At 46.5% G+C, this 17,981-nt stretch overlaps 1 protein-coding gene and 1 long non-coding RNA gene across 3 annotated transcripts in view; one reads left to right on the top strand and one right to left on the bottom strand.

Annotated features, from left to right (window-relative positions):
• Window positions 1-259: 259 nt before the first annotated feature.
• On the bottom strand, window positions 260-1,279 carry TSSK6 (testis specific serine kinase 6). Its single transcript, XM_051787782.1, has one exon. It carries the CDS (start codon window positions 1,164-1,166, stop codon window positions 333-335), a length of 834 nt encoding a protein of 277 aa, XP_051643742.1. The 5' UTR covers window positions 1,167-1,279; the 3' UTR covers window positions 260-332.
• A 4,428-nt stretch (window positions 1,280-5,707) lies between these two features.
• The window catches only part of LOC127471150 (uncharacterized), a 30,780-nt gene continuing 18,506 nt past the window's right edge, over window positions 5,708-17,981 (top strand). For both annotated transcript variants that reach the window (XR_007904579.1, XR_007904578.1), the window contains exons 1-2: window positions 5,708-5,795; window positions 9,554-9,656. This is a non-coding gene — a long non-coding RNA (uncharacterized LOC127471150). The remainder of the gene's footprint in view (window positions 5,796-9,553; window positions 9,657-17,981) is intronic.

The raw sequence follows: 17,981 nt of genomic DNA, 5'->3' as shown, positions 1-17,981 counted from the left end.
CTGTGGGAGAGCCCTGACCTGCCTGACGGGGGGTGCAGGCCCTTGCTGTGGTCAGGCAGCCACTGCTGGTGTCAGCACCCCATGGCTTGCTCTGACCACCAGCTCAGCATGGCTGTTCTGTCTTGAAACCCAGCCTGCAGCAGGCTCATACACCTGTTTTGGGAAGGGATCTGACCACTTCCTGAGAGCACATGGCCTTGCTAGTGCTTGAAGTTCAATCAGGCACCCCGTGCCTCAAAATAATCAATAGACCGCAGAAATGCTTTTTCACAACAGCATTTATTGCACCAAAGTGTTACTGCTCCTCCAGAACCTTCATGGAGGGCTCTCCTTCAGATGCCTCCATTCAGCCAGCGGTTCTTGGCCACCTGCCCTGCGCCGGGTCGGGAAGCCGGGATGAACTGGAGCAGTTGGGCAATGAGGGCTTGGCAGGGCTCTGGCAATGGGGGCAGCCCCTCTGGGTACAGCACCCCTTTCTTCTGCAGCTGAGGCATGCTCTGGATGTTGGTATCATCAAAGGGAACACGGCCGACCACCATCATGTAGAGCATCACCCCCAAGCTCCACATGTCGTACTTCTTGGCGTCATAGGGGATGCCCATCAGCACTTCTGGGGAAGCAAAGGCTGCTGTCCCACAGAACGTGGTGCTCAGGTCCGGGTAGCCGTGGATCTCCTTGCTAAAGCCAAAGTCACTGATCTTGGCGCGGCGGCCGTCGGCGGTGAGCAGCACGTTCTCACACTTGAGGTCCCGGTGCACCAAGTTGCGGTCGTGCAGGTAGCGCACAGCCCTCACAACCTGCACAAAGATGTCCCGAGCCTTGGGCACACAGGGCAGCTTTCCCAGGTGCTCCACCAGCTGCAGCAGGGTAGTGTCCATGGCCTCCATCACGATGTAGAGCTTCCTGTTGCAGACCTCGATGAGCTCAAAGACGTGCACAATGTTGGGGTGCTGGATCTTGCGCACGATGGAGAGCTCCCGAGGCAGAAACTTGTACACGACGGCTCGGGATGCTCGTGACCGATCCACCACCTTGACGGCTAAGGGGCCCTTGTGTTTGCTGGAGGTGGCTGCTTTCACCTTGGAGAAGCTGCCCTCCCCTAATGTTTGACCCAGCCTATAGCCCAGCTCATTAAGTAGCCTTTCTCCTCCATCGTTTCTTGGCATGATTTGTGATCGCGATGGGCTTGATCAGAGCTCATGTCTTGCTCCAGAATTTGAAAGGTGTGATGTCTGGTGCATGGCAGCTCTCGACCTTCGCCTATGGCAACCACTGGTTCCACGGATGCCTCTGTGGGTTCCACGCCCCTCCCAGGCATTGTGATGGGGTGGAATGTTGTGCAGCAACACCTTTGAGACGTGACATGAGCGTCTGCTTGGTCCCCTCTGCTCATGAGGTGCCCACACACATGTTGGGGGAGAACTCTGCTGGGGATAGATATTTCAGAGTTTTTACTCTTTCAGCCTCTTCACTTGAGTTCTAAACATAGGGTTGTGTGGATGAAGAGAGTTAAATTGTTAGTTTTCTGGGATGAGGGACCCATCTGGGGACCTGTACCATTTTTCTGCAGGTTATTAGTTACATTAAAATCCAAACTACACAGAGTGGTAAAAAGGAGTGACTTCTACTGGCACTAACTGCAAACTACCTTGGCTGGCTATAAATACTGACTTATTTATGGTGGTGGTGCATGGAGCTATTACTAGGTAGACCTTCTGACCTTGTGTGATGTGGACAGCGGAACTTTAAATGCATCTTTCAGAAGAAAGAGCTGTTCAGTCTCTTGAACTTGGAATTTCTCTCCATCTATTTTTATCAAAATTATATTTTTGAGACAGAGAAAAGGAACTTTTAAAAGCTTTTAGTCAGTTTTACTTGCCATAAGGTGGCTGTCAAATTGAGCAGAGGGCAGCTGGGCTGGGCTACAACATCCACTCCAGAGAAAAGCATCTCAGGCCAGTGTTGACTCCTTCCTACAGGTGCTGCATCGTTGGTTTTCACAAATAGTTGTTTCTGGTTTGTGCTGGTTTTTTTAAGCTGCTCGAGGATCCTGTCTTTCCTGCAGTGCTCCTGTCCTTTCCAGCTGTACAAAGAAGCCTAAGACCACAAAACCCCTGTCTTCCTATATACCAACCCAAATGCTATTTTTAATTTTTGAATATATGTTTCACTTTTCAAGCTGGTTTTAAAGAAGAATAGTAATCAGCTGAAGATGGAAGAAAATCTTTCTTGTAAGTCCATCTTGTCAGTATTCTGAGGTGACTTGAGGAAATTAAATTAGCTAAAAGCCACAAACACAGGCCTATGTGTGCTGTGGGGGTGCTTTGCTCTGATGCTAAGAGAAAGTAATGTAACCACCATGTCGAGTTTTACCTGCCTAGAAGTTGTGGGTCCAAACCAAACCACTTTCCCACTTCAGAAGCTATTTATACAGGCCAGCTGGGAATATGGGTATTCAACATGCCGTGGAAGTGTGGTTGCCAGGCATGTACCACCAGGCATGGACCATCAGGCTCTACCATCAGACATGCCACCAGAAGGCCAGGCAAGCAGCATGTACATTACATGATGGAGGATTTGCTCTTGTGCAGGGGCTACCCTGCTACCCTGCCTGGTAGCATTCCAGGTGAGACTGAACAGGGCTCTGAGGAACCTGATCCAGTTGAAGGTGTCCCTGCTCATGGCAGGAGGGTTGGACTGGAGACCTTTAACTGTCCCTTCCAACCCAAACTATTCTATGACTCTATGCTAGCCACTGAAGAACACTCTCAGTCCATTCTTATCTCCCCCAAAGAGAGCACGGGCCCATTTGACAGCAAGGACCTTGCCTGGGGCTGATGTCTTTGTGGAGGTTGAGCCTGTTTGGGCCTTCACATAAATGCCCCCAGATTACTTATTTCCGAAGCAGATCAGAAAGAAGCCATTTCCAGAAGTTCCTGTTCAGAAACTGTGGTTACTTAAACACAGAACAGTCCCACCTAGCAATCAGTAGGCCAGATGCAGAAAGCTGGATTTTGCTGGATACGCATGATTTCCTGACGTATTTAGCCCTTGAGTCATAACCACAGTGACTTCAGCAGAGGCCTGAGCTGGACTTTTTGGAGGAGCTGGAAACTTCGAGATGGCTAAACATAACCAAAGCAACCTGGGCATTTTTACAAGGGAAAATGCTTAGACCAGGTGGCCCTTCCTCACTATCAGAGCACCTCTGGAAAATGCCATTGCATGTTTCAGCAAATAGAAAGATGTGTTTGCAAATGTCTATAGGGGCTTGGATGATGCTCAGTATGTCTTTTAAAATAGGAATGGGCAGTCACATTAAAGGCATGTTCCCAAAGCTTACAGGTAAATCCTTGCTTATGGGAAACCCCTTTGAAGCCCCTATAGTAACATAATCAGAAGAGGGAGTGCCCACACTGCCGTGTCAAAACTGAAGTGGCAGCTGCAGACCAGGTTGCAATGGTTAGGAGTAATATTGTGGACTCTGCACTTCTGGTAATTCTCCATCTGCTTGAGGGAGCAGGTCGCTTTTGGGAAGTTTTCTGCAAGCTTGGCTGAGGTGGGCAGTTTCAGTCTCAGCAAGCCCTTCTCTGAGCCCAGAAAAAGCCTTGTGCAGTTAGATGCAGCTGGAGCATCCTGGTGGCTGAAGGGCTTGAAGGAGACATGAAAGAAAGCCCTGGTTTCCCAAGAAGGAAGCAGCTATTGTAGCAAATGCTCCCCCTCCTGTACACTCCTGGCTGAAGCTCTGTGAGCTGTCTTGGCTGCAAGCATCACTGCTTGCACTGTGCTCCTGCCCCAGAGCTGACAGAATGGCCAGGGACTGATGCAAACAGCTCCAAAGAGAGACAGCAAGAGGCATGGATGAGAGATTTTGGTTTGGTAGGGAACTGTCAGGCCGAGGGGGAGGAAAGACAGCTGAGCTCAGCTTTCTGTGCTGTACTTAGATCTCAGAGAAACAGATTTGTGCCTTTTTGGCTGCTGGCTCAACATTTGTTGGTATAAAAATGCACCAAAAAAATCTCTTTTGCTTTCAGTCCTTGTACCTCAAGCACTGCTAACTGTGATATAAATATTTAGGTCACACCAGTATACTTTAGTAGTGTGCTCAGTACCAACATATATAAGAGGATGCTCTTATATATAAGAGCTTCTGCTCTTTCTAGTGTGTTTTTTGCATCAAAGCTGTGTTTGTAGAACTTATTTGTTCCATTGCTCTTGTTAATGAGAGCAATTAGAAGTCAGGCAGCAATTACTGAAATATGTGGTATGTGAGCAGGAGGAGCTGGTCAGCAGAGGTATAAATGGGAGCTCACTGTCAGGGTTTTCATTAAGGGATGTTTCTGACTCTACTGGTATGGTTGTGCATCAGTCTGGCATGCAGTTAGTCCCTCTGCCAAAGAGGATAGCTGCTGAAGGACCATCCAGGCTGCTGTACCCAGGGAGCTACCTGGTGCCCCAAGAGCAACTCACCTACTACAAACTCAGCATAAGTCTCTGAGTAAGTTCATTTGGGTGAGTCCTGCATTGCCCAGGATGGGACTGATCACCAGATGCCATGGTGTGTTGGGCATCTTGCATCAGAAACAGGAGAAGCTCTGAGTTAACCCTCTTTGGGCCCTAGGTGTGTTACAATTACACTATAAGGTTTTCCCTCAAGTTAACTCAGCCTTGCTGAGAAGTTAAAGCAGCTCAAGGTCTCTATCCCTCTGCATGGAGTACAGCTACCTTCAACCAGAGAAGAACACACAAGCCATGAGATGTAACAGAGGAGGGTTTTTTTTCTTTCTGCATCATCCCATAGATTTTTTTTCACTAAAAGCATGCCTGTGCAGTCCCTTTTGGGGGTGCTGCCCTCTTGACGAACCTCAGCAAGGCAACGCAATCTCAGTGCAATTACTGAGACAGCAGATGAAATGCAGTATGGCCAACGAGGGAGTGAACAAGAGAGCCATTAGATGCTTTGGGAGCTCCTCCCTCTCCTCTGTGAACCCATCACCCCTAAGGTCCTCTGTCCTGTGCCCAATCCCTCGGGGCAGGGTTGTGTGAGTCCCACTGGCATGGGGGGCAGAAGGGCAGAGCAGCCACATGGGCTCAGATGCCTGCCATTGATCTGATGACAGACTGACACCTCCGGGGCAGGGATTTCACATGTGAGCGGACACTGCTGAGCATAATATAGGTCCTGCTGGCACAAGTGTACCAAAATATAACTCCTGTGAATGCAGATGTCCTAGAAGCCAAAACAAAATGTATTTTTATACCTTATGCCATGAGGTTGTAAGTTACAATGTGTAGAACAACCTCTGCACTTGCAAAGAGCCCTTGAGATTTCTTTAAATACCTCTGTTTCCATACAAGCAGAAATATTTTGCCCAAGGGTTGTAATGTTCAAGACTGGTCAATGAATTCCTAAGTGCCCACTTTGTGGCCAGTCCATGACCAGACCTTATTGCTTAGCACCCTGTGAACGTGGGAATGGGCAAACTGCTGCACAAGAAGTAAAAATAATGTTAACATTTTTGCTTGACTAAGTCATTATGGATAGCACAAAGGGCAACCACAGTTTTTCCCAGCAGATGCTGAAGATACCAAGATCTTTTGGCCAGCAATGGGTAAAGAAAACCTTAAACAAAAGTTTCTATGTTTTATCCTGTAGCTGATTTTATTACCTTTAAAAAATAAGATTGTTTTCCTTTCACAGAGAACGCTGGCCTGAAAAGAAGTGTGCTGCTCACAGCACTATTTTACATCCATCTGGTTGCTGCAGGTGCATAAGGCTGGTGAAAATTTTGCAGGTGAGAATTACTCTGTAATCCCATGGAGCTATACTACACCCTCTAGGTATCAGGACCAAAGGAACAAGCCAAGGTGAGGCTAACTTGTAACGGGTACAGCCACTCATCAGCTAGGGCATAGCCAGTAAAGAAAATGACACTTGGCAAGTATTCTCATTTTTCTAGAGATGTTATTTGCCCCTTTCTTGCCAAGAACTCTTCACTGAGCTATTTAAAGGTAATTGATCGCTGGCCTGTGTGATATCTGAGCAGTTGGAAAATGGGGCAGATCCCGTGAAAAGCCACCGAATCCATGCCACCTCAGGAGCTGAATTGCTGACATTGCCCTAGATCCTTTCCTGCAAAACCAAGCTGTCTGTGTGGTTATTTTAGACACTGATGTTGAACAGACCTGGGAAGTCAAAGGTATAAACCTAACTGGAAAGCTTTGTTTGTGAGCATTGTGCATGTGTGCAACAGCAGCCTAAATTTGTGGCTCCTGACTGGCAGCAACAGCAGCACAGGCAAGGGAGAAAACCAAAGCTGCAGGTAGTCAGAAAGCTGTGCATGGTAAGGTGTTGCTTTTGCTTTTTCATTTTTTCCTCTCATGTTCCAGGGATTGGTGTCTGTTTAAAATACTTGGGCTATGTTAAGGTTTTTATCCCTCTGGCAGATAAGGAGATTTGGGACCTCACATTCCTGGTGTTCAGAAGCAGCTGTGATTCCTACAGCTGCTTGCTGTCAGATCTTGCCCTTACCCTCTTTTCAAACAGAATAAACTAGTGAAGCTGGTCGTGGGACTAGTACAAAGTCTCCTAGAAATTCAGCAGGATGAGAGGAACATCATCAAGCTCTGTGGATATTCACTTGATTAAACAAGATTGTTCTGACACCAAAGAGAAACCTGAGGCTGGCATGCCTCATGTGTCAGAAACCTCTCTTCATGTAAACAAGAATTTAAACTGTGTGAGGGACATAAACTGGGTTTGTAAGCCATCAGAGGGAATATTTATGTGGCAATAGGCCATACCACCAACTCTTGGAGCACCTTGTGAGTGCCTTGTAGGTGCCAAATGAGATGAAAGATGGCAGGGCTAATGAGCTGGTCTGCAAACAGGATTTTGCAGCTGGCATCGTCAGGCTGCACCTGGCAGGAATCACAAACCTGAAGGCAATAAAGTAGAGTGGAGTAGGAGACAAAAGGGGCTAAGCAGGCATTGGTGTGTTTCTAGAGGATTAGGAAGGCTGTTTAAGCAAATTTGTCTTTGAGAAGCTTTGCACCAAAATTCTTATGGAAAGAGGAAGCAAAGTGAGATCATATGTCTCCATCCTTGTGGTAAGTGGAAAGTCATGCTTGGCTTGTCAGAGCTAAGGAAACCCAGCTGTGTAGGGAAGCAAGCTTTACTTTTTGGTGCTGGAATGCCTGCTGAGAGGAGAAGGCATGGCTGGGGAGAGAGGGAAGCAGAGAGGAGGACTTGGTCTCAGAGCTCACTACACCCTTTCCTGGCTGGATGTGTTGATCTCCCTGTGTCTTTGTTCAGATGGCTCCTTCCTACCACCTCCCTTCCGAAAGCTGGGAAGTTATTTCTCCCTTGGCCCGTGCTGCAGACACTTGGCTTGGCCTTCAAGTGGCTGATTCCTGAGTGCTTACCAGGGAGATCCTCCAAACATCCTCCCAAGCCAAAGGGAAGGGCTGAGCAGCACTGACAGGCTGCTGGGTCGAGAGAAGCTTTAAGCTTGCTCTTCCTGCCCCTCCTCAAGGCTGGGGAGAAAGTCCAGGGAGCCGCTGAGATCCTTCTTGGCGCTGGACAGCTGGTAGAGGGTGTGGGTAGGAACTGGGGCTCCATGCTGCACATCTCCTGAAAGCAGGGAATATCTCTTTGCTCTCCTTGTTGCTTCAGCATCCACAAATCTCTTCCTATAGCTGAAAGATTATATGCCTGCCACTGCTGGTGACTTGCTTATCTGTGTTTGTGTGGATGCTGTCTGTCCCCAGGCAGAGCTAGCTGGTGTTCCATCATGGCTGGCTGTCGGACAGGAGAGAGAGGGCTTCAGGTGAGGATTTATGCAAGGCAAAGCTTTCAAAAGCCACAGCAAATGCCTCTTGTAATTGGAAATGGGTGGTGATGAGGGTAGAGAGAAAAGCTGGGAAGTGAGAAGCTTTTCTTACCACATCAAATAATGTCTGTTAAATCCAAATACAATTTAGAAAAGCAGGTAAGCCTTTTGTGGTTAACTATCCCAAATGAACAATACTTAAATGTCTTCCTGGGGAGAGCATTCTGTATTTGGGGAGAAATTTAGCTGTCTGGCACTTGTTGCAATTAATTTGTGGCCAATTAAGGACTGTAGAATTCAGTCTGTAATTAGGATATGACAGCCTACGGTAGAGAGGGTTGGAAAGTTGATGGCAAAGTGTTATAGCTGTGAAGCACGTGTTTAAATGCTTTTGAATGGTATGGATGTTACCAGAGGCTGATTTCATGAGGTGCTGTGGAGTCACGTTCCAAAACCTTTTCTAAAGGTGCTCAACCTGAGGTGGCTTCTCCCACAGGTCTGGTTAGCCCTGGGTGAGCCAGTCTTGTACTGAGAGACTGGGAGGACTGGAGTTAGAGGCTAGATGTGCAAACCAAAGAGCTTCAGAGCTGTCAAGTCGGATGAAAAAGTTCAGACTGAGGTTTGGAAGACAGTAAGGACAAATTCTAAAGGTACATTCTAAGTGGCAGAAGGAGGTAATCTTGGACCAGATAGTTGGTGTGTGCATATCAAAGAGGAAGGGAGGCAGGCAGGCAGGCACTTTTGGAACAAGGCTGGAGGCAGCTGACAGCGTCTACAGGTCTGTTTGCGGAACAGACTCCATCTGTTTACTCCATTCTACATCTCCCTGCACAGGCTTTTATGGTATTTGAAGCTGAAACTGCCTGAGAAATCAAGCAAGAAAACAGCCATGACCCTGAGAGGAAAACCACCAAGGCAGACTGAGGCTTATCACATGCAGCTGTGAAGGGACGGGTGGTTTGGGCGGGCAGCGAGTATGGACCTGCTCGCACCAGTAGCAGCAGCTCCTGCTTTCCATTTGCTGCTCTACTTTCCAGCAAATGGAGTTTTTGGTGCTTTCCTGCTTGCATGTTTCTCTAAAAGGGAAATGAATCCATTGAAGGTAGAAGCCAGGTGTTCCCCTCGCTGTGCTGGCAGTGGCTGCAGAGCACGGAGCTGGGCTGGGAGGGAGGGATGGTGTGCCTTCACCTCACTGCTCAGACAGTGGGGTGAAGTATATAAAATATCCATATATATATATATATATATATATATATATATAATATCCAAATATATATCATATCCATATAATAAGGCATGAAGTATATATAATATCACAGTGCCCAAGACAAGAGTAATACATAATGTCACAGTGCCCTCTTGGGGGCAGGTGTTCCTTGGAAATAGACCTTTATGATTTGTGTGCTGTGGATCTCATTGCTCGCCACTGTTGTTTGTTCCTTATGCTGCCTGGCTAAATCATGGAAATTCCCACTGAACTCTACTCCTCTTTAAGAAGAGTTCAGAGTTTTGGCCTTGCGTTTTTTATTTTTCTGTTATTTCTCTGCTGCTGATCTGCACTTTAAAATGAGTGGGGTGAGGAGCTCCTGAGTGAAGATGGCAGTCTGCCCTCAGAAATGAAACCTGTCTTGTTTAAACGCTGTGAGATGAACTCAGCCCCAGCAAGAAGCAAATTGTTTTAACAATGGATTTAATTAGCTGGTGTTTGTATTCCTTCACAGTGTGCTCGAGTCCTGGTGCACCTGCTGCTAGACCTGTCTGAAAGCCCCGGCATCGCCTGCCCAGGAGTGTGAAGAATGACTGAAGCGTTAAATAAGGACGTGGGTAAGTGTGGCAATTCCCTGCTGACTGACGGAACAGCCTGGAGAGGAGGGGACTGTGGCCAGTCTCTCTTCCCCTCTAGCTTTTGCAGTAGAATATTTTGTTAAATGTTAAAAAGGAATAAAATGTAAATAAAAACACAACTTCCAGTAAATATCTGGGATGATCACAGCTAATATGGCTCTTGATGACCTACTGTTGCCATTAATGCTTTGAATGTAGGATACTTAAAAGCAAATACTTTGCCTGTACAGGAGCCACTCTGACTCACACAAATTGGCCTCTTCCCTCGGGCACCTAGTGACAGGACAAGGGGAAATGGCCTCAAGTTGCACCAGGATATCAGTTTGGATATTAGGAAAAATTTTATCACTGAAAGAGTTGCTGAGCATTGGAACAGGTTCCCCTGGGAAGTGTTGGAGTCACCATCCCTGGAAGTGTTCAAAAACTGAGTAGACGTGGCATCTCAAAATATGGTTTAATGGGCATGGTTGTTTTCAGTCAAAGGTTGGACTTGATGATCTTGTCTGTTTTGTAATACAGACCTATCATTTCCCTGATTCCTTATGTTTGTGGGGTTATGAAAGAATCTCTGTTTTATGGAAGATATGAAATGACAAGCCTTTGCATTTGTGACAGTTTTTCCCCTATGTACACATAAAAGGCTGCATGTGTGGGTTTGGGGGTTGGTTTTCTTTTGTTTTGTTTGGTGGTTTTGGGGTTTTTTTCCCGAACAAATCTAGCTAGAAGCCTGCCTGTGGTGAGGATTCAGTTGAAATAGATGTGCCACCTGGCAGATGAGTCCATGACCCTAAAAGCTGGTTTAGTTGAAAAGCCAGCCTCAAAGACTGATGCTGAGCACTTCCCTACCTTTTTTTTCTATTTCTAGATCTAGTTTACTTTACATCAGAAATAGAATTTTCCTAAATGCCACACCTGAAAACTTGTTCTGGGCCCTACTAGTCAGTCTTTTGTGTTGCTGCTTCTCCCCTTCTCTCTTCTCATGTCATTATGTCCCTAAAGATAACACTTTTACAGGGCAGCCCTTGGACATCATCTAGCAATACCAGACAGCACAGTCAGTTGGAAATATAGAGGATTGGCAAAAAAATCATGGTGTGAGGAATGCTTATTCCGCTAGGTGCAGTTGGGAAATGCTAGGATAGATCTCCTGTTTTCCTTGACCAGTAGCCCTTTGTTAGCTGGGAGTGGGGAGAAAACCTTGTATTTCTGAGCGCACCTTGCTTCGTGTGCTGAAGCCTTTTTCCTTGCAAAGGCAACTCTTGGTCTCCCCAACTCCCTGCTTTCCTTCTAAGCTCTGACAAGGTAGGACACGGAATCTCTCACGTGCTGGCTTCGTTTCCTTGGTTCTTGCTTGGCCTTGGCCTGTATAAAGGCACTGCCTGATTTCATTTTGCTGCTCAGTGGCTCTGTTTTAAGGGTTGTTTGATTGCTACTTACTGGATCTTGCTCTCAGATTGTTTTAAATTCAGCAAGATCTAACTGTGTGGCCTGAGCTGGTTTGTGCCAGGCAGGACTACAGCTGAGTATTTTAGGAAAGTATCTGTATTTTAGGAAAGTATCATTTTTGCGGACAAGGGAAGAGGAGGAAAAACCTACTATTTGAGAGGCTGTGATAGTCTTGCAGGGCACAGCCTTGGCATATGGACAAATGATAGCTTCTGCCAGGAACATGGCTTGAATCTGCTCAGTTCTGGACAGCCTGAGAGCCCATGAGGAGCAGAGTCCAGCCATGCCCTGCAGGCAGTGGTTCCAGGGTGAGTGAGGCAGGATCTCCTCCTGCAGCCAGTGCCAGGGCACTCAGAGAGCAAAGCAGGGAGGTTGCTGCTGCTCATGCTGTCTCTGCCTCTGGCATGCAGGAGCAGGCTTTGAATTTTAAGCAGAGAAAAATCTCTCTTATGCAACTGTTTTCTTCCCTCACAGTTGGTTTATTTATACAGCTTTCAGAATTTTTATTTTTTTTTGAGGAAAGAAGTGGATTCAAACCCCCTTTTGTTGTCTCATCAAGCCTGTATCAGCAGGATGCAAAGGTAGCAAGGTGAGCAGGAGTGCAGTGATGGCATCTCTGGGCTCTTAGGCACTGCTAGAATTCTGGCAGTGGTGGGAATCAGGCACAGTTGGTTTGTCAAGACAGTAAATGTTTTATTCCTCCCAGATATTTGTGTGGCAGGTAGGTGTGATAGAGAGGCATCAGTGAGGCATATCATTAAGGTGATATTGTCTCCTTGCATACTCTTCTTTTTCCAAGTCTCACTCCAGTGTCCTGAATGCACAGGGGGCACGGAGAAGAAACAAGGTAGGGTTTCATCAGTAGCTGTCAGAAGCAGAAATAAGTGACTTCAAGTCATACAACGTCACTCAATTTGTACCTGCTTGTGCTGACCATACCTCGTATTTACATGGTGCCACCAGAAACTATTCTTAAGTGTTAAAATTTAAATGAACACATGGTCCTGCAGGCTAAATCTGTTACCAGTGATAACATTTCCACTGTAGTTTGTTTTGTAGCACCTCAAGAAAAGCAAGTGATTGGAGTGATTGGAGTGATTTATTTTCAATCCCAAGCTAAAAAATAGCCTTTGAGCCTTTGTGAGCTCCAGAGGAAAAGCAACCACAGTGCTGGGCAGGCAATATCTGCAGTCAGGGAAGTGACTGATAACAACTTTCTCATCTTATCACTTCCCAGATAGGTTTTTGCTATAGGATGCAGACATGAAAGAGTCTCTAGGGTCCTTCTGCCCTACATGGGAACTGCAGCAACAATCCTGGCACAGCTTGAGAAAATAGTCGGCTCTTAGTCACTGTGTAAGAACTCTGCTGACTGATGAGGTTTGAGGGAGGCACAAGGACCCAGGGTGGTGGGGTGAGAACTGCCTGGGATTTGGACGGGGTAGTATGTGGTGTGAATTACACCCACAGCATGAAGGGTTCCCAGGTACCCCTGTGTTTCATTTCACCCAGGCAAGTGAGAAGTGAATTGTTACCCTATGCACATCTGGGCGTAGCTCGTACTTCTGTGCCATGACAGGCTGGTTGGTCACAAAGGGAATGTGGCAGTAGCCATTCAGAGACTCTTCAGATCTTGGTCACTCACCAGTTCCTTGAGTGGCTTCCTATTGATATTGCACAGCAGCAATGACAAAATCAGACCACTGCTATAGACAGATTACTTCCCTGTGTGACATACATGTGAGAAGTTGCTTTGGCATCAGCTGAGAAAGCCTCTGAGGGCTAGTGAGCAAGTAGACACCACCTGTGACTAAGGCTTCCCCAAAAGGTGGGGTCAGACTTGGATTATGTGCAACCAGCTTTTCAAAAGGGAAGCACTTGATGATGGCTCTCTTCCCTCCTACTGTCCCTCTTCTTAGGTGTCTTAAGTTCCCAGGTGAAATGCATCATCCCTCTGTAGATTTTACAGCTCCAGTTTCTGAGGGAGAATATTTGAAGGGGAGTTTCTAGGTCTGAATTACTGATGAAAAAAATACCTGTTTAGGAGATGAGGACTTTTTTTATCCCTTTTCCTAGTAGGAAAATGTTCTTTATACTTATAATGAGGGGAATTTCCCACCTAGCTGCTTTGTTTTCATCTTGGATGTTCTTTTGTCTCCTTACTGGCAGACATGGCCTCTGGCAAGGGAGAAACTGCTGTTTCTCCAGCCCCTCTGAAGTTCTTCCTCACCTCTCAGAATACCAAACATATCTGATAGCTCAGACTTAACTGCAAGATGCCAATCAGGCAGTTTGTCCTTGGGCATGGGAAAAGGCCCTGAATTACGAAATCTTCAGTTATTCTGCAGCCAAAACTTGTGGATTCTCACTGTGGTGACCCCTAGGTGGAAAATGTCCTCCTGGCAGTGGTCAGGAGAGCATAGCAAGCCACTGCTGCTGTTTTCCAGGCAGTGCATTTGCTCTCTGTAGCCCCTCTCCCCAATCTCTTTTAGAAGGATCTGTTTTTTAGGCACTCCTGCTTTATCTTCCTAACTCCAAAAATAGATGTGTCTGTCTAATTATACTTAATGCTTCTGGGTGCATAATTGCAGAAGCCAGGGGAGAGTGCAGTGTTTTGCTTCCTCATCTTTCTTATCCAGGACTTCATTAACGACAGCTGATTGTCCCATCACCACGTCCCCTGCATGCATGATTTACAGTCTCTTTCATCACAAATTGTTCAACTTTTTCCTGCTCCTTTCCAGCTTCCTTGTGTTAACCATGGATAGATGATGGTGGCTGGGCTGATGTTCCTGAGGCAGACAAGGGAACCGGAGCAGCATGTCCTGCAGCTCCCTCTCCTGTGCCTGCCCCCTGAGACACATAATGATCTGCATCTGCTACAGCTGGGAGACTTGCTGGGCAAGGCACTGAGTGGGCAGCAATTATTCTTGCCCTGGTGCCTGCCTGCACACCTCCTGGAGGCACTCTTACCACAGGGCCATTTCACAAGGCCTCCTTGGAGCCGTGAACCTCCTCTTTTCTTCTTGGATCTACCTCAAAGGGCATTTTACTTCCTTGCTTCCTAGCACAGAACTTGTGTGGGCACACTGGCATTTCCAACCCTCTGCCGTAAGTCTCGGAGGGACCTTTCAGTTCCTCAAATCCTCAGATAAAATATTCTGGGGAAACTCTGCTACATGCTTTCCAGTCTCTGAGATACGTGGTGTGATTTTTGGGGTTGTTCTGTGCAGAGCCAGGAGTTGGACTCGATGATCCTTGTGCATCCCTTTCAACTCAGGATATTCTGTGAGTCTATGAGGTGGCTACTGTCAGGGACAGGGAAGGGCACTGGAAAGACTGCCTACCCAGCCTGGCTATTCTTGCATGCATCTTGTGCTGAAGAAAAAAAAAAATTAGCTGCTGGGTGTTGTCATGGTGTTGCCTCCTGCCTCCTGTTTCACTTTGCTCTGCGTGGGCAGATGTCACCTGTTTTCTTTCTAAGGTGACTGTCAGCAGTGCTGTGAGTCCCAGCTCATGCAGGAGACCCTAACGAGTGACACCTGATGTAAAACCAGTCCCCTGCAGCGCTGCACCTGCCTGGGAAGCTGCATCTTAGACAGCTTTTGCTTTACTGCCTCTACCCGTCACAAGCCCAAGTATTAAAAACTAGAGCCTTTGAAACTTGCCAGAAATTATGTCTGCTTCTCAGTGCCTGCCCAAGCCCTCCCTAGAGACAGACCTCCATCCAGAGGGGCTCTGCAGAGGTCAGATGTACCTACCTTCTTCCCATGGAGCATTTCTCCCTGCACAGGGTCTTGAGCTGGGCAAAAATATTGCTGTTGCAGGAGATTTCCATTTGGTTGCCTATCCAGGGGCTCAGGGCAGCTTTTCTCTAAATAGTTAGCAAAGAGCAGCTTTCCAATTGTTAGCTGCTGCAGGATGGGCAAAGGGAGGACTCATCCCTGCGTGGCAGCAGAAAGGAAAGCTGGCTGGGCTGGGGCAGCAGGGAGGGCAGGGGAAGGTACTGTTGAGAAAGGAAGATGTTTGTGGCTGTGCTTCATGCTGGGAGCCTGTGTGGAGGGTTATCATTTATCATTGGTCTTTAAGAGCTTGCTCTACATCCTTCCTTTGGGGAATCAGAGCCACTTTGTAATTCACCGATTTTGGCATTTATAAGATTTATTTTTCTGCCAAACTTTTGTAGGATAGGGGAATCTGGGGCAGGTAGGTAGCTTCAGGAAGCATACACCTCTTGAACTGAAAACAAGTTCTCTTTATCTCCTGTTCTAAATCTCTTACTTCTCCAGTGACCTCTCTGACAGATCCCCAGGAAGCAAAATAAACATGGGGTTTGGACTGGTTTATTCTGCAGAACAACTACTTGCAAAATCAATGGTGTGTTGTTTTTCTTCTCCTTTGCTGAAGCCAGAAATAGGTCAGGCAGCAAACCAGCATTTCTGAGGCAGCCAGGAGTGACTGGTGTACGTAGGTGTGTTTCAGAGGTGGCCTCTCTCTGGGGTTAATGCTCTGCCTAAAATCCCCTCATCTCCTTTCTGCTGGGAGAAGGAGGAAGTGAATTGTTTGCAGCAGAGAAATGAAACCACTTAAGATTTCCTTGAACAAAGAGGGTAGGTTTTTCAATAGAAAATACATCTGGTACATCCTCCTACAAGGCACTGTGTCCGTGACACTCAGCTCTGCTTGTTCGTGCCTGACGTCTGTGCTTGGGAGCCTCAGCCCTTTGCTCAGACCCCCTCTCATTAACGCTGTGCCTTGCCTGTGGTTAGGCTGTGTAAGGCAGAAAATCTTCTTAATGGAAGTGAATAAAAGAGTCTTGCATTGTATGAAGCTATTCTGGATCACATATGGGGTTGTCAGGTCTATTCTAAGTCACGTTACAGTTAATATGGTCACAGCAAGACAGCAATATTCACAGCATTTTAGGTCTACTCTTCAGTAAGGTTGTCCCACTTAATTTCCCTTGGAAAATCCTAGCCTTGGCAATTGGCTTTATTTTCTGCAGATCTTTCAGATCTTTGCTTGTCTCTTTTGACTGTCTGGCAGCATTTTCACTGACACAGGCTGTAACAAGCTGCTGCATGGGCTTTTGCAAGCAGTCACTGCCTTGGAAAAAATAGGGGTCTTTGTTTTCCATGTGCCATGTGTCCCCCTGAGTGTGAAATCAACCCTTCAGAGCACACAGTCAGGGCATGAGGGTGACAGCCCACAGATCATTTTGTATTGCTCTTAATTGTTGGGGTAGCAGAGGAACAGTAATTAGACATATGCAATGTTCTATTTCCTACCTATACTGTGGGTTTTTTAATATCAAACTGGCTTGCTTGAAAGGGTGAGCTCCTGGACCTCAAACCTGGGAGACACTGGGCAGCTGCATGGGCTGACAGCTGCAAAAATGTCCCTCTCTCCACTTCCAATTCATGTCAAGTAGTGGAAGTAGCTTGAGGGTTTTCTCCACCCAAGGTCATAGGAAAGAATTTTATAAAAGCAAACAAACCATCAGCCTGTTTTGGAAAATGCAAATGAGAAACCTGCTTTATCACAGCATCTGAATGGGAGCTGCTTGCAGAGGAAGCTAAGCAAGTCAGAGATTGGAAATGGCCTTCCAGAGCTTTCACACTGCTGCCACGTGGCTCTGTCACCAAGGACTATTTGCTAGCACAGATGCTGTGACAGGCCCCTGAGAGTCCTTTCCTTGCCAGCTTCTTCACCAGCTCTTCAGAAGATACCAGAATAGCTCAGATAACACGTAGTGAGCTCGTGCTTCCTTCCACATGCAGGTCTCTTTCAACATGTCTCGTGTTGGCTGCAGCCTCTTGCACCCTGGTATGCAAATAGCTCCCTCCAGTTCAGAGAACACGCAGCTGAGTTGAGCTTTTTGCACTGTGACTTTGTAAATTCTCCTCTCTTTGAATTGTTGCATGACAGAGGTCATGACCAAATACAGTGTCAGAGGGAAGCTCATTTTTTAGCTCCATTCGTGTTTGGTATGATCAGTGTAACATCTTCCTTTCTGTGGAACCCGTAGGCCGACTACATGCAAAGAAGAGAGCTTTTACCCATTCCTGTTGTTACTGATGGTCATTATAGCAGGCACAAGGAACAGGCAACAAGACTGAGATCCCATTGTGATGCACAGTGCATGAACACTGAGTGTTACACTGGCCCTGCTTTGTATCAGAGTCTAATTATAGCCTGTCACAGTCACCAAACCATTTTTTCTATAATGGAAACCACACATGCTGTGTATTATACAGTATGCTAAAAGATACTGTGAGAGCAGAAGAAAAGAGCCCCTGAATTCTCATTTATGATGAATTTTTGTTAGTATGTATAATTTATCTATTCAATAAAGGGTAGTTATTCCCATATTGACCTACAGGATTTTAATAAAGGGTAACTGTGGCCTGACAACCTTCTTTAAACACCTACTTAAAAAGTAACAGATGTTAGGCTAGTATGAATAAAATTCTGCGAACAGGTTTGGTTTTTTTCATTTTGTGTACCTCCTTAGCCCACCCCAGCAGTGAAGGAGAGCTTCTATTTACATAATTATTAGAATTTTGATGATTAAAGTCCTTGCCCTGCCCAGCCTCAGTGTCTCAATGGTGTGTGATCTCCTTTGCTGCTCTCTCAGTGCACACCTGATTGCCAGCATGCACAGGGCCCAGTTTTTCAGTCAGGGACTGTAAAACTAACACTGTTAACAAAGCCTGGAAAGGCATGTGGGGTGAGAAACATATGATAGTGTTTTGTCCCTGGGCTTTCCCATGAAAACTTCTATACAAAGGAGTTTGCTCCTGTTTGTTGTTGCTAATTTGATATTTGTATCACCACTGCAGTTTGTCCTTTATATCC

Source organism: Manacus candei, unplaced genomic scaffold, assembly GCF_025592945.1.
Source record: "Manacus candei isolate 608988 ecotype Guabito, Panama unplaced genomic scaffold, ASM2559294v1 h1tg000023l, whole genome shotgun sequence".
Lineage (NCBI taxonomy): Eukaryota > Metazoa > Chordata > Aves > Passeriformes > Pipridae > Manacus > Manacus candei.
This window is presented reverse-complemented; position numbering and strand designations above follow the sequence as displayed.

Coding starts and splice junctions, on each gene's coding strand:
- TSSK6 (XM_051787782.1), bottom strand. CDS start 1,166: ATGCCAAGAAACGATGGAGGAGAAAGGCTACTTAATGAGCTGGGCTAT.